At 36.3% G+C, this 24,905-nt stretch overlaps 1 protein-coding gene and 1 long non-coding RNA gene across 2 annotated transcripts in view; one reads left to right on the top strand and one right to left on the bottom strand.

Annotated features, from left to right (window-relative positions):
• LOC134680127 (uncharacterized) overlaps window positions 1-24,905 on the bottom strand; it is a 297,055-nt gene that overhangs the window by 242,301 nt on the left and 29,849 nt on the right. The window lies entirely within an intron of this gene.
• The window catches only part of LOC134680069 (C-Maf-inducing protein-like), a 58,661-nt gene that overhangs the window by 9,586 nt on the left and 24,170 nt on the right, over window positions 1-24,905 (top strand). Inside the window, exon 2 of the mRNA XM_063539080.1 lies at window positions 11,589-11,810. Within this exon, the coding sequence (XP_063395150.1) occupies window positions 11,589-11,810 (222 nt within the window). The remainder of the gene's footprint in view (window positions 1-11,588; window positions 11,811-24,905) is intronic.

The raw sequence follows: 24,905 nt of genomic DNA, 5'->3' as shown, positions 1-24,905 counted from the left end.
GGAACCTAATAATAATATTGAGACGTGTTTGTTATCGCCTGGTGGTGGGATGACGCCAAGCCAATGTGATTATACATGTACTTATTATGTATATGTAATATTATTATATTATGAGTGTTTAATTAATTATGCAGTACACCCTTTATTTTAACACCTGTGAGGAGAGAGGTATTTAGTAAAGCATACAATTTGATATTCCATTATATTATGATACTAACTTAACATTTTATATACGTACTTAATGTACTTATAAATGTTCAAAAAGAATAAGTGAGTCACCACAAGGGTGCTATACTTAATTACTTAAATGTATGTGAAAACTAGGTAAAAGAAGATGTGATAAGTCAGTCTACTCTTCACGGAGCATACACATCTGTTATAAGGAGTAATGTAATTCAAGTATGAAAAGATAAAAATAATAAAGTACTAGAGTAGTTTTTATTTATAAGTCGCAATTATTATCAAATTTGATAATAATTATCTATAATAGTAAGGTAAGCAGTTGCAGGGATATAACAAGGACAGGACATTTCTTATTTCCAGAATACCTCGGGATTAAGTAGACGAATATTTTAATTATTCGTTAGATCACTATCACCACAAACAGAGTTAATAAAATTAGGTACTTATTGAAATGTCATAGGGAATCACTAAATTTATTTAATGACTGTAAGCCATATACTTGGTTATAGGTTATAGTTATAGCTATAAAATGCATTTAACCCTTTTAAACGCTTTACTAACGAGAACGCAGGTCAGTGTACATAAATAAACCTTGCTTAAAATTGTGAAGGTTACTATGAGAGCTTAAGCCACAACACTCATGTGTTCACTGCGCTGTGGCACTAGTTATGACGCTTTGTGGTGTTCTTGTGTAGAATTGCTACAGAACTTTATCAATAATATTTGCAGAGTCATTCTAATTAAATTCATGTTTAGCTATCATAACCTTGATTTTACTCAAAAATTTGTATATATGTAGTAAGAGTAGTTTCTTAGTGGTTTACTTTATTTGGTGCCTACTGGTAGACATAAGCCTTAAAACTTTATTGGTTCTGACCGCTAAAGTGGCTAATTTTCGGTAAACTATTCATAGACATTGCTTAATTCTGAATATTCAGTTTTCTCTATTCAGTGTGTAAATTATAAGGAATCAGATACTTAATTCGAAACCCTAGCTCATCGCATAGGTGCTTTTAACCGAAATACAAATTTATGTGCTTATTTCGTGATTTTACATTATTTGCTGTGGGAAACCAGGGGGTTCCCTATTACCATTTGCCGGGCGCCTGTGGCCCCAAAGCCAACAGCGCAGAGGCCCTTTAAGAGGGAGCTATTTTATCCAATGCTAGAATCAACACTTTGTCGAATCTATTAGATATTTAGGTATACTTATCCTCCTTATGAACTAAGGATAATTGTTACTTGTTTATATTTCAATAATAGCAAGATTGTAAATTATTTTATATTCTGAAATATAATATTACTTAATTTGGGCCAGTGTACTTTTGTATACTATATCTCTGGCCTACTACCTACTATAGGTTAGTCTAATAACATCCCGCCTCCTGGGAGGCAATATACAGAGTTCTTGGATATATATTCACGATATCGCTAAGTGTGTGGACCTAGTTTTCCGACACTTGACTGCATGAAATTATTGTGTACATTTTTTACAGGTCTCGAGCAAGAAGGGTACCTATATATAGGTTGAGGTCCTTAACTTGTGGATTTGGTAATAGGAGCAAGACACAGACGGGGTGTAAATTAATTGATCCACCATGTTTCAAGAGATTCATGTGCATTGATGCCTTCAAGTTACACTGTACAGACAGACTATATAACTCTTTTGCAGAGTTTTGCTAACATATTATAATAAATGACTGCATTTGTTTGGGTGTACTTGTTCCACGACAAAAACATATTTATATATATTACAATGTATTTTTGAAAAGTACTCGCCTTTCAAAATAGCTTCGCCTTTTCGCAAGGCTTGCTGCTGTTTCACATTGTGCAAAGCAAACAGTATCGCAATGCTATAATTTTGTATAATTTGAGAACTAGAGGGTCATGCCCTAGACGTGACCGCCCAGAAGTTATACTAGAATCGTTCGTGCAAACCATTAATTCACTGTTTATTAAAAACCTTATGACTGGGTACATTACATTCTACGGTGGGTACATTTGTTAAACGTATAGTATCAAACTATGACGAATAATGAAAAGTGAATTAAGTGATAACAATATTTGGTCCGTGCATAGAAGCACGTGCCCTTGAGATTAGTGCATGGGTAGTTTAAAATAAACTTAATCTGTGCATAGGAGCACTTACGATCAAGGTGATTCGAATCCTCAAGGTTCACAAGGCAGACATAAGGGTGTAAAATAAAGCATTCATAAACGCCCAGTTTGGTCAGTTTTGTATATTTTTATTTCCAACATGCTTGTGCAGCACATGACAATTTTCCTATACCATGCCAGTCAGGGATATAATAATTAAATAGGTAACCTTGGTTATGTCGTGTACCTACATAGGTAGGTACTCGTAAAAATGTTAACTGAAAGACTAGTGCTCTCGAGGCAAATATAATTTATATTAATTTCGAGTCTGTCATAGCAGGCATAGACTTCAAAGGTTTTTAGATATTCATAGGGCCGCTAAACGGAACCCTTTGTACACCTTGAGCAGGCTGTTTGTGCTCTTGTAATTTTATTTTCACACCATGAGTGATATTAAACATAGCTTATTTCAGAATTGAACCGTAAGCTATGTTGTGTCGTGAGCTTAAGTGAGCCTGATTTAATTAGAGTCCACAGATTATCTGGACCTTTGAGGATTGACCACACCTTATTCTAAATATCAATATTCTGCCTGGGCTTATGGTCGAATTTAGGTGACTAAATCTCTTAGTATTATCCATGCCACCCACGTTATGAGGCTTAGCGTCTCCAGACCACAATTTTATATTAGGGTGCAAAGATTTTTTCATCTTTAAAATAAAAATGAGTCGAGATAGGCCTGGAATCTTAGGTTATTTTATACCTATTATATTATAATTTTAGAAATGTTAATTAGTCCAATTTTGGGTTTAGCCCATAGGGTGTCCGGGACCCTTAAAATAAACAAAAACAAAAATACACAAAAATGAAACCTCGAATAACGAAGTCTATTTCGACTGATTTTTACCCAGAACATTATTTTGTTAGAACCCTTTTCACTTGTCCTTTGTCCAAAAGGATGTATTTACATATTCATCTTTGTTATATTTTTATGATTGTGGCCTACTCGCTCGCCTGTGTTATGACCGTGACTGTGTTATTTAATTTCTGACATGCCTTGCGCAGGCTTATATTTATAGGTTGTAATATCATCATCAATAACTTGATATCAGTTTGTGAATGAATCAAAGATTCTTTGGCACACCTTACGCAGGTGGAAATATGGCAGCCTTGCGCAGGCTTAAATAGGTACACAACATATTGGTTTCATCACAAATAACTTGACGTTAGTTTGTGCCTGCATAAAAGATCCTCTTAGGCACACCTTACGCAGATGGAACCATAACAGACATAGCTTAAGAATATCATTCAAATGAAGTTTATGGGTAATATTCCCTTAGTTGAGAGTTCTTCGCTCGACAAGGGGAAAGGATTTACTTTAATAGGCACTTTTAGAAAGTGTCATTCACGGTGACGAGATTTGCCATAACTAAACTTTAACTCTACAGTTAGCGAATATAATTTGAAATTATGAAGCAAACCATGCGTCTTCGTCAATGAATCAATCTAAACATTCCCATATCGTTAATGCCCTTTCAAGTCACAGGCTTCCGATTTTATTTAAAACGTTTACAAGTGTAGGTACTATTTATGTAGGTAGGTAGGTAGGCTTAAAGATGTATGTACCTATAGTTACATATATAATGAATAATCAAGTTATTCAAATCCAAAATAATACAAGCACATATAGCAACTACATGCAAGAGTTCTTTTAAGCTGTTAGTACCTGTTATTTTTTTAAAGAGATACCTATCTACCTACATTTTAACCATCTTTTTTTTTTTTTTTTTTTTTAAATCAAAGATCTAGTTGGAGAGATATAAATTGGTAGATAAGGAGTGAAATACTTAAGGATTTCCATGTCATTCTTGCGCAGAGCCATGCTAATCTCTCTCTTTATCTAGTCAGACTTAAGTTTACGTACTGCCGAAGTACTCACTTTCCACAAAAATAAATGCAATGCTTGCGATGTAGGTTTGTTCGTTACCTTGTGTCCCTCAGAGCGGAAATAGAAGCCCCGCGAAGCGGGGCTTCGTCGACTCCTAAGCGGGTACACGTTATTTATCAGCAAGTATATTACCAAAAAAAATATTTTGTAATATTATATTTAACCCGGAACGGGATAAACCGACAAGTTGCTGATAGATACTTGGACAGATAAACCCTACACGTCTATAAGCTTCTACCTTAATACGTAGGTTCTACGTAACACGTATTAACTATCCGATCCTTTCGTATTCGAAAACACAAATCACTTGAAAACTGAAGGGTATGCCTCCACACATCACCATTTAGTTAAGTGTTATACCTAATTTCAACCGTTATTATAGACACACAAAGATTTAAAGTAATAAGTAATAAGACTCAGAAGAGACTTAATGTAGGTATAATATTAATTAAATTCTAATGGTGACAAGTGCACGCTTTACCAGCTCGATGTGTTTTCTAACATTATGTGTTTTAGTATTTTCATTAGCATAGCCACGGTGCGCGCAGGCAGCCTTTGAAAACTTACACATTACTATTCCGGATCGTTTTTATTTGCTAGATAGTTTAACGGACACTAAATTTAAATATTTATTTCGAACGGCAAAAGCCGTTAGAAACTGTTTTTCAATATAGTCAGCTAAACTGAGGTACAAATTCAAAAACTCACCAGCAGTTTAGCTTCACGACCTTCCAGATGGAAAAACAGCAAGCCAATGAGTTGGAAATTTGTTTTTGCGACAACCGCCAAAAAGCAAACTGCTGTGGTGGGAGTGTGGGAGAGAGAGGGACGTATATGCTAGAAAAGGACAATACGACCGACAACAGTGTTGCCACTCTCAATATTATTATTAGGTTCCGAATAGCGGTACAGTTGTTTAATGATATGTTTCAGATAGATAACATTCCACCCGGGGGGAGGGGGGACCGGAAGTGGGTAAACATAATGGTGTTTTTTTTTTAATTGTAAACAATTATTGTTATTTGCAAACAGACATATTTTCATCTAAAACCAGTAAAAAGCGGTGTTGAACAAAATGTACAAAACCTCTCAATCTAAATACATAGCGCCGGTAAAACGCGTTTTCTTTTGATGCTCAATTGCTCATTAAATAACCAAATAACATGTTTTCGTAAAATCCAACTAAAAAAGGTTTTTTATATGAGAAAACGTACTTGTACCGGTAATAATAATAAGATGACAAATTTTTGTTTACTAAACAATACATATCTCCTTTACACTCTAAGGAAACTTCTATTATTACCTCTAAATTATTTTTAATTGGCCATACTAGCGGTCCGTTAAATGACTATAGGGTACCAGTGGCGGCGCGTCAAACATATCCATAGGCAAGCCGGGGCTAATTTGGCTTACATATTTTTTTAACAACTATAATGCTCTAACGGCCAAAAACAGGCAAGCCGGTGGGAAACGGCTTTTATGGACGCGCCGCCACTGTAGGGTATATACATATAGGACATAGGTAATACATGTAGTGGCAGGGTAACAAGAAGCTTTAGCACGCGGTCGCCACATGACGACCACGTCAGGACTATCGCCCGCAGCCTGTATTGATCTAATGCACAACCAATTTAATCTTGACCATTCGTCTCGGCTACTTCACGCACTTATGCATGACGTAGAGCCCAGAACGCGAGAGAAGTTTGCCAATAAAATACTTAATGTTTTGTTATTAAACATACGTACCCCATTTATTTTAAAACATCTTGAAAAATATTACACGTGACATATGTAGGTATTTATTTACCTACAAAATAAATATTAGTCGCAAAAATGTGCGTATACGCTCCTCTCTGATAACATATTTTCACGTCACCGGTATCATATGCGCATTGCAGACTCTGCAAAAACATGAAAAACATGTACATATATAGGTACATACATACGTACAGCTGCAAAAACGCATACCCACTCTATGAATAGAAAACATTCAATACCATGGAAAATACAATTTTGCAGCTCGCTGTCTTTTCTTTTGTGAAGAATCATCGTAAAATATCTCGGCACTATCTACTATCGGAGAGTTCTTGGCACGAATTTCCTCTGTACTTACCTGACTTTTCGCGCGTTATCTTTTAGACTTCCAAGGTGGAAGGAAACATCACCCAGTCGATAGAGTGGTGCGGTGTTAGAAGGCAGCTATGCACATCGTGTCAAACAGATTACAGTGATAGAACACATTTATAAGGCATGTAACAAAGACTGAATGACAGATACAACAACTTACAAAGTTATTTTTTTGCAGTCATAATTATGGCTTAATCTTGCACACTGATATTTATATTTATTTATTTCTTCAACGTGTCGTTACGGTCACAGTCGTGGTCTTCTCGCGACTTCGGGCATATAACACGTGCGAGGCTACCGTGATAAGTTATTGTACCTTCATCCATTGTATTCGCTATGTTTGGCCTTGGTCTCTGGTTGACGCCATACGCTGCATACAGCGACACTTTGTTCGGGAAAGCTGCAACATTTCTATAGAACGTGACGCTGCGCTGTGCATATGCCGTTAGTGTTAATTGTACCCGTACCACGAGTCACTCAGCGGCACACTGGCATACGGCGCGATTCGGGAAATGAATTAGACATTCACTAGATATGAAATAGTAACGATATGTGACGTTCCACTGCAAAAGGTGCTTCATAGCGGCAATAATATTGGAGCGGCGTTAATAATAGCGTAAGCGCCTACCGCCATAGGGTACTTTTCACCGTGGAACGTCACATATCGTTACTATTTCATATCTAGTGAATGTCAAATTCATTTCCCGAATCGCGCCGATATACGCTAAGCTAAACTGAAAATCGTAATTCAAGACCAAAAAAAGTAAGACAATGTTGCCACTGCGATAATTTGTTTGTAAAATAGTAAATTCCTTTTTATAAATAAGCACGCTAAAATAATTTATTTATTGGTAATTTTACTCATACGATTTAAAAAAGTACCTACTTTTATTTAGGTACTTATTTTTACATAAATACAAGACTGTTGGCTTACTTTTTTTGGTCTTGAATTACGATTTTCAGATTAGTAGTATATTACGTAAACATAATTTATTTGTATACCTACATCTCGCTCACGCTAATATGCCAGTACGAGCAGGATGCAGAGAAACTTATAGAAAGTAAGTTACGTTCACGCTAGCGTACCTACATTATGTCAGTGCCAAACTGGTGGTAGCGTACTAGAGACTAGAGATGCAACGGATAGTTGTTTGGCCGGATACCGGATATTCGGCCAGCGGAACTATACCTACATTTCGGTTTTTCAGGTGCGCATTCTGCAGGTTTGACCTGTTTCCTAGTGAACGTTCGCGCGTACTCATTTCTAGGTTCGAAATGAATGCGCGTGCAAGTCAGTGGAATTATTAAATTGTTTTAAAATAATAAATAAGTACGATTATGACCGTGTCTGTTTCTTAAATCCAATTTGTTTACTCCAAAATCAAGCAATGTTACTATCCGGTATCCGGCCGGATAGTAAAATAATGGCCGGATAGGCCGGATACCGGATAGTAACCGGATATCCGGTGCATCTCTACTAGAGACCAAAGTTTTTAAAACGAATACCTGTCTACCAGCCCCAACACACATATCAATTCTATCATTCACTGAACTCTTGGCTTAAAAACGTCAAGCAAAAAAAAGGAAGGCTCATGAATTAAATAAATCTAATTGAGTTGTCACTCAAAGACAACAAATGACGAACATATTGGAAAATCCGAAATAAATTAAGAATTTTACGTTTACCCAAAAATACTTGTCGACGTTTGTGTTATGAGTTTGTGAGATGTTTGCAGATGCCAACTTGCCAGGCACTACATGTTGTTCAACAATAAATATAGTTTTTATCATTCAGTTTTTTATATAATTTTATTTATTTTCGAATGAGTTAACTAAACAACCTAATAGCCAGGCCCCAAGAGTATTTCTATGGTAGTCACGTACCTGTATAATTTAATACCAATGCTAAGCCGGTTAAACACAATTGCATTAAAATGCAATTTCCTGCCTTTACTGTATTTTTCTCCGGTCCGTACCTAACTAATGGCAAATTTCATTTCATACATTTTTACCTATCCCATTTGATGTGTTTACTCAAGTCATATTTGTCACCTTCCATTTAAAGTTTTAAACGTAATTAGCGTTCTTTACTATGTCTAGCAAACAATACGTATACTCTGTATCTTTAGGTATTTAAATAAAAGTAAACAAAATCTCTGGCTCCTTAAGCCAGTTGAGGGTAGATGAAGACATTACACGATCAAATAATGTAGGTTAAAGTCGGTCTAGGCTGTTTTGTATTTGTTTGGTAAACCAGTAAATGTTATAACTACCCGCAAATATACAAATTGTGTGTTTACATTTATTTAAATACCTAAAGATACAGACTATAGTTAGGTACGAGTATCTTAGTGTACAGGGATAAGTTAGCTACGTATGCGATACACGCGTTTTCATTGGTTTCACTAATGTGCTTTATGGATTTTTCGATTTCCCATGTGGCTGGTTACTTAAAGTAGCTTAAGTATGATTAGGTAAATTGAGTTTAAGTAAATGAAGCAAGTCAGATCGAATATAAGATATCATTGTGTAGGTAGTTTTCGTGCGTGGTGATAAAAAGCTAACAGAGATGATGTGATGTGCTGGGATGTTTTCATTTATGTAAGTGTACCCAGTTTCCTTTTACGCGAAGTTGAAATGCGTGAATAGAATTTTACATTACTTAAAATAACTATTTAATTTACCTTTATGAATAACTAATACAGGTATTATTATCATGGTAGTAAAAGACGTTTTAATTCCTCATGCTCTGAAAGTGGCATGCTATCATCCCTTGGTAAACAATCTTTACTATTAAGTACCTATTGTACATGAATGTAATAAGTACAAGTATACATATACAGACAGACGTTTTTGTAGATAAAAGAACTCCTTTGTTGCAACGTAACATATACCACGACCTACATTGTGCGAATTAGTTTCATTCGTTCCATACGCCGACTTTGTTTCAATACCATTGATCCCTGATCGATAGAGATAGACTTTATGGAGCCAAGTATGATTGTAACTAATAATCCGTACTGAATTATATTTATTCTATTAAATGCTTGTAAGAAAGCACCTAAAGTAGATTATCGTTTTATACAGTAGGTCAACGGGTATCGTATTAAAATATTGATATTCTAGATAATGACTAAGAAAAACAGATAGGTATCTAGTACCTATCTGTTCTATAGTGTAAGACGGTAATCGGGTCGGGAAGGCGAGCGGTGCCGAGCGCGCCCCCGTGACCCGAATTTTCGCAATGACGTCACAGCAGCAGCCCCAGCATGTGGGTCATGCTCCAGCCGGCTCCTCGCCGGCCTCCGCACAACAGATACGCCGATAAGATAACAACTGACAGACGAGACTAAACATGCACTAACCTACCTACACACATTTTACTTATTACGACTCATTTACGACTTATGTAAAATCAAGGCTTCGATTTTCGTTATGACGTTTCAGCTTTTAATGGTGGCCATTCACTTCGCCGTGTTTGTAAATCTATACCCGTTTTGCATCTATTTCCGTAGTACCTATAGAAAAACAAGAACGATGAGCCGTGTTTGCGTTTGCGCAAATCAAATACCTACACAACATGTTGAACGCTATCTGTTGCGGCGTCGGTAAAGAAGGGCATTCCACAAAACTGGAAAAGACAATGTTTTTTACCTGTATTTTATCCAATCTTCATACATGCAACTCAGTTGTTCCCATGCCTTACTTAAAAGAAAATACCTAAATATGTTCGGAAAGAATGTTCAAAGCTAACGTAGGTCGTAGACCTTTAATTAATGTGTCAAGCTAGATCTATCATTAACATTCGACAACCTAACATTAAAAACTAACAAAGCACCTAAAATATTAATATAAAAAACAATAAAGTTATTTTTTGTACCTATTAAAACGTGTGCTTAACTTGGAGTACAAGGTCGGAACTGACGTCAATCAGATTTCGTTATTGCAGCTAGAGCGGTCGTCGTTTTTACTTCTTTTTGGGGTTCCGTACTTCAAGAAAGAATAACTGGATCAGTATAATAAACTTAAAATCTCTAAAAAATAAATAAATAGAGCGGTGTCTGCTAACTTTGGGCCCCTCTTTTTTAAAACCGAGCCTAACCTAACTACCTACTTATCAATGTGAAATAAAATCTTTTGAACAGGCGTAACGATATGAAAATTTGGGTGTATGTTTCTGGATTAGGTGCATACACGCAAATTTTCATACAATAATTTGGTACTGGCTTATCTGATGACAACGATGATGTATAAAATACCTATTGAACCCGGAAAACGGAACGGACGTATGAATCAGTCTATAGATTACATATAAAGCTTACATTTCTTTAAAACAATGAGACTCGCTCTTTGTTTTATTTTTGTAATAGTTTTTTGTAGTCTCTCGTGTTCCACTGGTCACATGACTTATCTACATACACAAAGCAAAAATAAAATTAATAGATTTGGACACTCCTAAAGCTCACAAGATCATCGTAGATATTTTTAAGCTCTGAAAAATTTGGAATTCATCCTCTTTTTGCTAAATAATTGTATAAATATATAGTTACACCAGGAAAAGTCTGCAGCGATTTTGATAGCCCACGTAGGGCAAGTGCTATTTATACGTCATAATTTCATAGAAGTTTCACGTTTAAAATGACACTTGCACTGCGTGGGCTATCAAAATCGCTACAGACTTTTCCTGGTGTAACTTTAATGACTATTTAAATAGCTAAGTATATAAATAATGATTATTTGTTGCATAACGTGAGTGACCTCTAAGTATTTGCATGCCTGTGCTTTTGTGTCGTTTCTATAGGATTAATCTTGAATTATTTTTCCGACCTTGAAACAAATTAGCTACATATTTATTTCCAGTAATTAATTCACTGCGTATTACTAAAGTTTCATATTGGTGAATCTGATTTTGTGATAAAACCTTCAAATTTCCGTTCCGCCACTATTACTTATATACATAATAATTATGTATATACCTAGGTAAAAGACGGGTGTTTTTTTTTTGTATTCGCTGTACAGTTGAGTTACTGGTTTTTACAATGATAAATCGTTTGTGTGTATTCTTTTTTTTTTAAATATATTTTATTAAAATAATAATCCTTACTTAGAATGCTGATTTCACTGAAAAAAGAATTGACAAATATGTGTGACGTCACACCAGGGAGAGGGTCAAAAATCACGAAATTCGTGTGACGTAATTTATGGATGACCGCTTATGTCCATTTGTTCCCAGGGCTCAAGTCCAGAATGCTGTGTGGACAGCGGCGGGTTGGAGAGCAGCGCGCCGGGCCCGCCCCCCGGGCCCCGCTACAAGCTGGCCAGCGAGGGGTCGCTGCGGGTGTGCTCCTTCCAACACACCCGCACTGTCGTCGATAAGATCCTCGCTGCTAAGTTCCTGCGACGCTGGGAGACGCATGTCCTCTGCTTGCAGGAGGAACATATAGTTTCTAAAACGGTAAGTCACTCCGAACACGGAGCTACGCGGCCTGGGTGTTTGGAATTCTTGAGGGTAGCGGAGCTGTTAGATCCAAATTTTCTGTTTAGCTTAAATATTAAATGTACCTAACCTATATATACCTATATTATTGTCTCTATCATTAATCATTATACTAAGAAAAAAATTAGAATCGAAATCCATAAAGACAGACTGATGAAATCAAATAAGTATATATATAGGTAATCACTAAATGAGTCATCGCTATATGCTAGTTTATCAGTTTTCATTAGGTACGTAAATGTATGCTTTCATCGACATCAAACTTATTCTCTAGGCACCTATAACAACACGCGATAAAATTCCAAGTCGCATAGAACAATTCGATGCACCGGAGGCTTATTCTAGTGCGTTTCTAAACAATATCAAAATTATATATAAATTAAATTGGTTACACACGCTCATTCGTTGTAAACTGCAAATATGCATGTGTACCTGCATGAGCACAAATGCAGGCCAATTCGAACGTTATCAAAATGACATCCTTCTGATGTCAGTACACGTTCGCATTGGCCTGCTAGTTATTTAAGTTATTAAAACAGATTATTTTGTTATTAATTTTTCGTTTACGAATACGTCTCTTGTGCAGTTATAAAACATTATTCCTAATCAAACTGCATATACGTAGGCACTTGCTTATCATGCTTTCATAGTTCATAAAGTAATTCCGTGAAAGCAGATTGACGCAAGTAAGACGCAATTAAGCCAAGTACATATGTCTGATTGGATATTAAAAGTGGCAGGGAAAAAAATGAAGGTGCAGATAGTCACTGCACAAGTTTACAGTGACTGAATACTCGACTTGCACTTGTTATTTGTTATTTTTAAAATTACATGTAAATACTAAACAAGATAATCAAGACAATGTGACTGTTTTGATTGATTGGCATATATGTACACATTATATATTTGCCTGCATTTCAATCAACATACTTATTTGGTCGGATGACTTTTGGAGAAAGGCTGTGCCATATATATGGCGTCAAGATTATTTTTATGAGTTAAAGTTTTCTTTTAAACATTATACATTTAACCAATCGAAGAATATTAAATACACACTGAGAGAAAAGTACAACAAAAATACACTTAGAATTACAAAAATAAACTTAATCCGGGGACAAGGAGAGTTAACTAATAGGAACAAATTGACTTTTGCAATTTCTATTAGTTCTTGCAATTTCTATTATCTGTTTGTTGAAATTATATTTGGGATTACTGAGCTGTTTGTAGAAATAAATAAACTTTACAGAAATAGTGAAACGTCAATAATTATTACTAAAACTTCATTTTTTCCCCCAGTACAGAACTGTTTTTTAATTCCATGATTTTTCTCTCAGTGCAGAAAGCATTTTAACTTTTTTACTTCTTTGTGGTCGTATCCGACATCCGATATCGGGGCGGACAAAGTAAAGAGTAGTAATAACGTCTTTAGGTATCTTGATGACTCCAAATTTATATTACTTAATTAATGAAACTGATGCAGCTACCTATTTACAAGTAGGTAGGTAAGTAACTGTTACGGTTTGCTGCTAAGTGTTAAAACTTTTAAATTGAATCAGATTTGCTGGTGTGATTTGTCCGTGTGTTTATAATACTCGAAAAATCGAAGCATTCTGGAATAAGTTTAGACCTTACTTAGAGTATATTGGTATTAAACTTTTTAATAGGTAAGTATTGTATTGTACAAAGTGTACCTATTATATAGATTAGTTATTTTTTTACTTGTAGGTAATGTGCTGATGTCTTACTCTATCTTTTACCAAAAAATATACCAACAGTTCTTCTAGCAAATTAATACACTAATCGAGATAAAAACCCATTGTCATAATATATACATTTCATAACACAAAACACTGAGTAGGTACTTACGGAAGGGTTATTATAGTTCTAAGCTATTATTTGACAGCGCATCAACAAAAAATGTGCTAGTATTCGCATCATAAATAATACTTTCACACAACTATTGAATTCTTAAATAGCCTGTAATCTCCTCGCCATCTGAACAAACATAAATATGCGTCAATCCGAAAACAGCATTACTCATCACATAGAGCTTGTGCGTAATGTTACAGAAATTGTAATCACTTCGAGACATTGACATTCTGGAATTTGGAGCCATTTGTTTTGAACACTATCGGAGAATAAAAAGATATGCCAGATAATATAAGTATGCTTTATTAATAAAATTAACCCTAATGGGAAATTTAAAAGTACTGACTGAATTATTGGGTGAATCCAATTTAAGAACTATCGCTAGCAACATTACAGATCCACACAAACAAACAAACACCCTCTCACCTTGTCCCATATGCATACCTATGTACGAGTATATCGTCTCTGTTCCATTTACACCATAACTTTACGTTCGTTCATTGAAGGTACAGATTTAAGGTTGACTCACGCTAAACCGGGCGTGCCCGGACGAAAACGAGGCTCCGGAAGCTCCAGCCCGGCCACGGCCCGGTCTAACGTGAGTCATCCTTTAGGTTTTGATAGTGAAATCTGAACCTGGATAGATCGATTTTTCGTCCTCAAAACTTGATAAGTATATACCGATGTGGCCTATTTATGAGTAAAAAATTAAACCGTAGGCTGTACTCCTCATACTGACCAATATTAAATTTGTTCAGCGACGTTTAAAAATAACTTGTAGTTTGATTTTTAATACACTTTAAATTTTATTCTAAGACGCAATGTATTGCGAATTTTGTTATGTTTAAGGCGTGACAAGCAACGTCAATCACAATGATAATGGCGTGGCGATGGCGTCCATTGAAGATAATATTTATTTTGTATGAAAAATAGGGAGTCTAAATATTTCATAATTTTTAAAAGTTGTTGAACAAAATGTCACCGTTTGAGGAGTACAATCTATGTTTTAATGATTTGCTCGTGTTACAGGCCACACCCGGTATATTTACCTATTTGAATAGGTACTGAAAATTTCACCAAAATTATTAGAGATATTTGCAACCGCTTTCCAAATATATCTACAAAATATTTATGTAATGTACCTGAATACACATATGTAGTTGTAGTTAATATAATCTACCTATTCTACATCTGCACCGACCCGAACTGGTCCAATTTCCCAATTACCCTCACATTAAGACCACTAAGTTTATTTAGAGTGAATAAATGTCCGAAAATACACTGTTCAACGCTTAACTTTTTTCCTGAGCGCGTCGGGAAAAAAGTTAAGCATAGAACAGTGTATTTTCGATTTAATATACCTCATAATAAAAGCAGTATCAGTATTTTTATTCTTCACTGTTGCATTAAATTAAATTAAATTCATTTAAGACCAACAAAGGAGCAATTTCGTTTCGTTAGTAGGTACACACACAAAACTTATTAACTAACTATCTAACTACATATTTACATAAATATTTATTGCATTGAGCCACTCGTAATCACTCGACATCGGTTTCTTTTAACTATTATGAGACATCTAGCCGTTTAGGTTATTACAACTTTTTTATATCCCAAAAACTTTGCCCAATACGAAAATAGTACAAAATTAGGATGATTGAGTCCTGTACAATTTCTCCATAGAAGACACACACTTACCTATGGGATAGGATAGGTCCGAATAAAACTGAAAGAGAAGCAATAAGCTTATGGCACGTTGCGAGAGGGAGACGAATTTAAAATGTTCACATTAATTGGCCGAATATATATATATACCGGGTGTGGCCTGTAATATGAGCAAAAAATTAAACTGTAGGCTGTACTCCTCATACTGACCACCATTTGTTCAGTGACTTTTAAAAATAAGTTGTGGTTTGATTTTTAATACACTTTAAAGTTTATTCCAAGACGCAATGTATTGCGAATTTTGTTATTTTTAAGGCGTGACAAGCAACGTCAATCACAATGATATGGCGTGGCGATGGCGTCCATTGAAGATAATATTTATTTTGTATGAAAAATAGGGAGTCTAAATACTTCATCATTTTTTAAAGTTGTTGAACAACAGTGTCACTGTTTGTGGAGTCCAATCTATGTTTTAATTATTTGCTCGTGTTACAGGCCACACCCGGTATATATATATATATATTTGATTCCATTCCAATCCTGCAAGCTGTCTATCTTTGATATTTAGCTGGAAATTAAGTATTTTTAATAGTCGTGCGTGGTGCGATATCCTTTGATACGCCCATCAATTTCATAAAATCTTATATTTATTTTTGGCCGAATAATGATTATAAATTCATTGGGCTAAGGCTCATTTAGACCAAACTAGATTGCCATAGATAAACTAGAGTCAGACCAAGAAAAGTCTGCAGCGGATGTGATAGGCCACGCAGTGCAACTGTCATTTATCCGTCATAATTTCATAGAAGTTTGACGTTTAAAATAACATGTGCACTGCGTGGGCTATCAAATTTGCTGCAGACTTTTGATGGACCGACTTTAGTTAGTCTACGATGGACTAGTGTGTGTGTGTCATATATTAAAAATTGTGTGACTAATAACATTATTACGTTTAATGTTAGACGTTTACATGAATTCCGCGTAAACACAGTTAGTGTACAGATAACAATTATTTCTAACTACCTCTAGCGACTTGTCACCGTCACCTTTATCTGAAACCAGATATTTTCTCGGGGAAATCATACAAATACTCATCTTACGAAGAATTTCAAACAGGTAGGTATAAATAAATACGTCATATCGTTCTCCACATTGCCTAATGGTTACAGTCAGCAGCAGAAGTACCTAAGCGATCGAGTTGTTCAAAATGACCTGCACACACGCTTATTCACTTAATGGCTGTCATTTTGAACACCTCGACCGCTTAGCAACTTCTACTGCTAACTGTACCTTAGTACATAGGTATTAGAATTAGGAACAATATGAAGTATTACATTCGTATTGTGGCAGCATTGCAAAAAGCTTGGACGAAATACATGTTTAAATTTCTGTTATAAAATATTTTTCAAAGCTCAATTCAGATCGATTTGCAATCGTTTAGGTTCCAGCTTCTGTGAGTTGGCTTCCAAGTTTAGAATATACAAACATGTGAACAGCGTGACATATTATCTTATGGTTTTCGAGGTCCTTGCGGATACACGACCCATAGGGATCTATTACATTAAATATATCAGAACCCAACTCAAGCGCCAGTTACAATATAAACAACGGCAGATTATATAAGCACATTACTATAAGATTCAGGGCAATTTTGAGAAATAGCTATTGGACAAATCGATTGAGTAGGTACCAACATATATCCAATTAAGTATCTACGTAATATTCCGTTTGGCCATTTTATGGCGTAATATCACAGAATAAATAATAGTACTAGTTACAGAAGACTCACTCTCTAACAAAACGCGTCTGTTACGATCAGCACAGATATGGCCGCTAGGTGGCGACAGCGCCACGCGCGGCTTATGGCAAACCCCAAAATTGGGGCCGAACGGATGTACTTTTAGCTACGTGTAGCAAAGCGACGAAATCGCGGAGTGAAACACGCCTGGTTATATTTCAATTTGATTCAAAATAGCGCTAGAAAGATAGCTTACATAGGGCTACATTTGTGATAAGTGGTGATGTCTCCTCACGTTATAATAGGGTTCGAAATGTAAAATTAGACAGTTCATTTTCGAACCCTATATACCACTACACTATATAATATATGTACTCTATAACTATAACCATATACATATATATATATATATAGGATCTGCACTATTTATGCGACATCTATCAACCGTATCGCAAAAACAGCATAGCTTAAAACAGTTAACATTATTCGCAATTTTTACGGTACTATCAACCGTATCTTACCGCAAAAATAGCGTAGCTTAAAACAGTTAACATTATTCGCAATTTTTACCGAACCCGTTAAATTGACTAACCTTTGCCTCCTCAAAAGTAAGTGAACTGTCGCTCATTAGCGGCATTATGACGTTTGTCTAACTAAATTAGCCGATTGTGGGTTTATCGTGAACCGCACAACGAGGTCAATCAGTAGATAAGGGGGATTGTGCGGTGTACGTGCGTCACTGATTTCACAAACCACATCATTTAAACTGCAACCGGACATCGAAATTCTACACTAAATAATTAGCTACATATTTAATTACTTACATCATAAAAACATAGCCATTAATTTGTATTACGTCCGATAATATGCTTGTATAAATAAAAAACTAGGTTAGTTCGTCACGGAAAACCCTATTTGTAGTTACATCAGTTGTAAGTAATGAGTTTTAGACATTTTGGTACTACTGCAAGCGCTATAATTAATTTAATAAGGACGTAGTAAATTCAGGATATTTATAATGATCAAAAGTAGTAAATAGTAACCATGAACATGGGGCTTGAAACAGTGCTGAAATTAACTGAAAGATGTTAATTTAAAATCGTATCACCAACGATTGTAACTTTATTATGGTTTATAAAATATTGTTTAATCGTAGCACCAGTAGCTTTACCAAGACTGCCTTAGCAGTGGAACTGGACTCTATAAGGAGTAGTGATTGTCTATTTATTAACTGGCTGGTGACATTTATGGCTCGTCTAATCATGCCACCGAACATTGGCTCGAATCGGAAAATGAATTAGATTTCTACTAGTCTTCAATAAGTTACGATATGGAAAATTTAAAGATATTTGTAAGATAGATATGTCAAATTTGACGTTTCCGCGATTCTGGAGTTGCTCTTGAACGATATCGACAAGTTATGACTTATATATCCAAGTCACATCTATCTAGTCGATATCTAATGTAGATCTAGTTGGTCTCTAAATCGTCTCTAGATCTTGTGATTATCTCGAAATCCGAACAGGCCTGCATGGAACATCGCTCTGGCTAGTTTTCAGAGTTTAACATTTAGCTGGGCCCCTATTCGACATGTACATTATGTACAACTGTCAGATTTCGCGTCCACTTCCAATTCAACAGTTGAATGAATCGCATGTTCATCAAGTGCGGATAGGTACAACCATTAATTCAACAAAATATCAACTTTGTTTTATTACTACTTTAAGGTTTATAGGCTTCAATGCCGCTGACATTAGCACGGTGTAGAACTTCGGTGTTCCTGACACGATCTGACCAAGAGATGTTCATAATGTCACGCAGGCATTTAAGGTGAAACCTATCCAATGTCCGAATGTGTTTTCGGTAGAGACACCACGTTTCGGAGGCTATCTAATGCGACAGCTGCGATGGTCTGGTCATGTCTCCCGTACGTCTAACGACAGAGTGGCTAAGAGCATCTTTTACTCTGAGCTGCAAAATGGCAAGTGGAAACAGGGAGGCCAACTTTTGCGCTACAAAGATGTGCTGATGCGGAGAGCACTGGGAGGCTTTGGCGCAAGATCGGCCAAAGTGGAGGCATACAGTGAGTACCAAAGTGCAAGCCTTCGAAGAGCAGAGGCGAGTGGAACTCGACGCGAAGCACGACGAGTTAAAGGCCCGACCACCTGCGGTCATCAATTACAATTTTGTCGGAGGGGTGCTGACATGCAGTGAATGTGGCCGTACATTTAATGCTAAAATCGGTTATGTCAGCCACCTGAGAGCTCACGAACGTCGCTCTCAGTAATCAGTACTATACAGTCGCCGTGTTCGAAACCGGCCAGGAAGGTATGATGATGATGATGATGAAGGTTTATAATGGTTTGGTCTGGTTGTCACCTAACTGTGGATTGATAATGTCAAATTTTGACACAGGATTGTTCAGATTCAACGGAAGTTCAAACGTCGCTTGTCGAATAAGGCCCCCCCTGGTTAAACTCTCTATATATTGCTAGATGTATCATCTCACGCAGTAAACGAGCGCTCACGACTGAAAGTACCTACACAATTGTTTACACCACCTGCCTAAATGGATTTTGTTGATCAAAACACTACTTGACGTCATTCGCACTGAAACTCTGATATTTGCATCTCAACAAGACGTAACGAATATAGCCTTTCTAAAATAGGTGAGGATACTTCGGTTGTTGCTTAAGTTTCAGGCGTTGCCAGTAGGCGTGTACAATGAGTACGTCATTCGTGGCGCCCTCAGGTACTTAATGCATGTTATAACTGTTTATGTGTAGGCATATTAACGTATCTATTAGGTGCAAAGGACTCCGTATAGGTAAGTACAATTTAAGGGATATAATATGCCTAAAGTGCCGTGCAGGCTAGTAACAACTCCTTTAGTTTAGATACATTGCAGAGCATGACTTGCTTTGTCGCGCGCGACTCCGTGTCATGTGCGACTTTAAGTAGGTATTATGCACAAATTGTACAACAATTCAAGTCTAGCCAAGCGCCAAGCGGTCTGTTTTCGTTAGGTACTCTCTATTAATTAACCAAGAACCTAATTCAAAATTCATCAATCGTCAGTATCTTCATAAGTTGTTGACTGGAGTGACTTTGCCTGACAGCAGACTAATTAACAAAAGACGGTGGCGCGGAACGTCTGCACTCGCAAGATTATCCGCAGAGCGTCTGATGCGGCGCGACGCGGCGCGGCGTTCGCGGTGCAACCGAATGTCAGAGGTCGGCGGGTCGACTAGACGGAGATGTTCGTCGATAAGCGCGGGTATCCTCAATTTGGATTATTTAGCTACCCTGTATTCTTCAAATACATGCATATTCAATTATATATCTATTATTATTCGGAGATTCAACAGCTGTTATACAGCTGTTATATATACTGAGGTTTTACACATAAATATGATACAAAAAACCATTTACCTACAGGTTATTACCAGTAAATACAGATTGAACATAACAATTGGTAATTAACACTATTTCACTATAATATTAAGCTATTATTAATATTAAGTGGGATAAGTGTGTCCCTGCCTTTATACTTTAACGATAAACGTGATTACACAGGATGCCCTGGAAAAACGAGAATTCTAATACCGCGTTTTTTTCTTGATTTTACCTTTTTTGTAAGTAGGTACATAAAAAGATAACCAAGACTTAAAATAGCCTGATAAAGATTGATAAGTGTTGTTTATCAACACTTATCGATATATTTAAATATATCCCTCAAATTCAATTATCACAACACATATGGCGCCGCACACCACCATCTTCTTACACACACACAAACACACAAAAATACTTTACACAATCCATGAATCTTTGATTACATTGGCCGGGCCGATTGATCGCAGGTTACTGAAATATAAGTAAATAAAAACACATTGATACGTTCACTCAATCAGTTCACTAACGCCGCGGTATTCTGGAGATACATACTAGCTAGCTACATAACCTTGCGAAAAACTAACAGCTTTGGGCATATTAAGAAACATATAATGTGATATCAATTTGATTTCCATGACAGTAAGTTTATCCGTGAGAACATGTGATTGAGCTCTGATACTTATTTAAAATGAACTGGTTTTATATTGTACATTTCCGAATAACAGTCATTATTGACCCTCCATCATTTATAAGTGTGATTAAGGTATTAAACGCAGCTGTTAGTGTAATAAATTATATAATTGCCTTTTTTCTACGAGTAGATACATAACATATCGTAACAGATTAGAGGTCATGCACACTCGGGCAAGTCGTAATTATATTGGCATGTAAGCATCTAACCTATTTATAACCGACGAAAGAAAAAATAGGAGGTTCTTTACATACTAATATGGGGTGGAACAGAACGAAGGACTTTTATGCAAACGGGTAATTTTTTTGGGCTACGTACCTACTTTATTTTTCACTTATGAGTCACGTTAATATTTTTAATCGTTTTTGAGCTTCAGTTTGTTAAATATTAATGAAAAAATCTGTATGTTTCAACCCTAGCAAGTAGATCCTATTGAATGCCATGACCATTACTGGAGTCAGTTACGGATCGCTGCCATATATGACCCAAAAATTTGTTATTAAGCTATGAGCTTCATCACATATGATCTCTGAGTAATTCGAAGCATTTCTAGCCTCGGAGGCGATAAGAAGCGTGCGTCTAGTCGAGGAGGGCGGAGTACAAAGATGGCCGCCACCCGTCATCATTCAAAAAAATCTGTTCTGGTCTTGGTGGCTACTAGAGCAAGTTTGGTATCATTTTCGTATAAACCGAAGACGTGGAATTCATTGCTGATATTTGTTTTTTTCAGTTTCATAGTAATTTTGCAAGAAAAACGTAAAAAGATAAAAATTTGGGATGGAGGTTTTTGCTTTGAGAGCTAATAACTTTTGTATAGTGGCCAAAAGTATCATACAAAAAATACTATAATAAAGCGCAATTCATGCAGCTTCTAAACATATACATGTTTAGTAATATCCTACTGCAAAAAGATGGTGAAAAAATTATTAAATAACCGCAGCGCGGGTAGTTGGACTCTCGCTAGGCGACGTTTATCTAACGCTACGTCTTACGTAGGCGAACAACGCGCGAACGCGGCGCGGCGCGGCGCGGCGAAATCAATCCTTTGATGCCCATAGAAGTGTCCTACGTAAGCGATCTCGTTGCGAACGCGGTGCGGCGCGATTTGCACGCGAATGTCAGGCGGCGCGCCGCGTTCGCGCGTTGTTCGCCTACGTAAGACGTAGCGTTACAAAATGGTCGAGTACGAGTAGGTAACTATGCTTACTTTGCTAGATTTTATGATGACGAATAAAATGCTTTCTGTATATTTAATGTCCGCAGTTTCCAGTACACAGACATAATTCTGGTATAGGTTAAAAAAATACACACAGGTATCCCCATGTATAAAGAGGAGGGCGGCTCGCTTAACAAATAAGATCATGTACAACCGCAATTTCAGGTTGGGTTAGGTTAGGTTCGTTAGTTACCTTTTATCCCTCAGAGCAGAAAATAGAAGCCCCGCGAGGCGGGGCTTCGTTGGTTTGTCACCAAGTCATACTTGCATAACCTATATTAGTATGACAAATATACATAGCTGTTATGATTTCTAAATGTAAGCTCTCAGCATAATAGTTATTTGTTTTACAAGGGGGCAAAGTTGTTGTTTAACCGCTCGTGCTACTATTGATACCCTATCAAGCGAAAGATTTCAAAATTGAACCACGAGCGTAGTGAGTGGTTCGAAAAATGGAATCGTGAGCGTTGTAAGGGTTTCAAAGAACAAGGGTTAAACAAAATTTGCCGCCGAGTGAAACACAGAATTTTTCACCACACCAACCTGAAGCAAATATTAAATGTAAAATATCAAACAAAATCAAACCAAATCAAATCCAAATGAATGTTATGTGCAGGTTGAAGTTATTTATTAAAAACAACAAGTAAGTACCTATAAAATTACTTAAAGTGAGTTATAGCATGAAAATTATCGTGAAAATAAATATTTTGCCTCTTCCTAAGTAATACAATTTCTTTCATAAATAGTGTTTTAATATTATCAGCAAAAATAAGAGCGCTATTTTATTAGAATAATTTCATTTATAATAGTTATTTCTCGGACCCAATTTTGGACCCGGGTATATCCTTAAACTAAGTTCAAAAGAGAGGTATGGGCACTGTGAATGTCATCTCGCTTTGTGTGGTAGGGCACAGTACAGCGGAAGTTATTCCAGATCTATCCGAGCAGAACCCAACTGGGGAAGAACGTACTTACCTCCACCTTACAGAAAACACCGGTCAAATAACACTAGGCCCCACTCAAATCGTTGCAAGTGCATTAAAATTAAAGTGCATAAAATTATGTCTGTATGATGAATTATGTCTGGATGAAAGTATTTTATTCGTCATCATAAAATCTAGCAATACTTTGCTACCTACGTAGATACTCGTACTCGATCATTTTGTAAGATAAACGACGGTCCGCAAGATAAACGAAAGTCCAACTTCCCGCGCTGCGGTCATTTAATAATTTTTTCACCATCTTTTTGCGGTAGGATATTACTCAACGTGTATATGTTTAGAATCTGCATGAATTACGCTTTATTATAGTATTTTTTATATGATATTTTTGACCACTATACAAAAGTTATTAGCTCTCAAAGCAAAAACCTCCATCCTAAATTTTCATCTTTTTACGTTTTTCTTGTAAAATTACTATGAAGCTGAAAAAAACAAATATCAGCAATGAATTCTACGTCTCCGGTTTATACGAAAATGATACCAAACTTGCCCTAGTAGCCACCAGGACCAGAACAGATTTTTTTGAATGATGACGGGTGGCGGCCATCTTTGTACCCCCCCTCCCCTTATTGCCTCCCAGGCTTGAAATGCTTAGAATTACTCAAAGATCATATGTGATGAAGCTCATAGCTTAATAAAAAATTGTTGGGTCAACTTCATAACTGACTCCGCTACATGAAATGTGTCAATTTAAAATATAAATAACTTTGTAGGGTTGTCGTTGTCACTGATATAAAAATATTTCATTTTAATGTTTTGGTTTTACTTTTTAATCCAGCTTTACGATTATAATAACTCGATAGTAGATCACTTACATAGATAACACTATCATTTCAGCTCAGTCTCTAGAAATGTTTCACCCTGTATACCGTTTGTTTAAGATCTGCACTTCTCGATATTTTAGCCTATGAGCATTTACAAAACTTGCCTCATTGTAACTATGTATGTATAATTCAAACCTCGATGGTGTAATTCAGTTAATATAGTAACGTTACATGTAGGTACCTATGAACGTTCATTACAACTAGGTATGTATTTACTGTAAACCCATAACCAGGAAAAATCATCTAATTACTATCGGGGATTTTGGCCCATGCAGTTATTTCTAAGACTGACGTTTTTGAAGGTCCTTTATTGTCCTCCTGGGTGTTTATTAAATGAAAACCTTTTGTCTATGGTCATAAGGTGTATTTTTTGATTATCTACTAAACTTACATCGACTGATGATGGCTTGTGCCCAGAATGACTGTTGTAAGAATGTAGTAACATATATTAATTGCAGAGGAAATCCCCACAAGCTTTCTTCGATCACGTAACCACTTGGATATTTCCCGCAGCAGAGTTTTTTTCAATAACAAAGACTGTCTACCTCGTAGGCACTCTATACATCTTGTGAGAGATTCAGCATCTCCTTGAAGTTGCACAACATAATGAATACAAATAAAGTAACCAATATTATATAAAAAAAAAAAATATT

This window comes from Cydia fagiglandana, chromosome 3 (genome assembly GCF_963556715.1).
Source record: "Cydia fagiglandana chromosome 3, ilCydFagi1.1, whole genome shotgun sequence".
NCBI classification, from domain to species: domain Eukaryota; kingdom Metazoa; phylum Arthropoda; class Insecta; order Lepidoptera; family Tortricidae; genus Cydia; species Cydia fagiglandana.
This window is presented reverse-complemented; position numbering and strand designations above follow the sequence as displayed.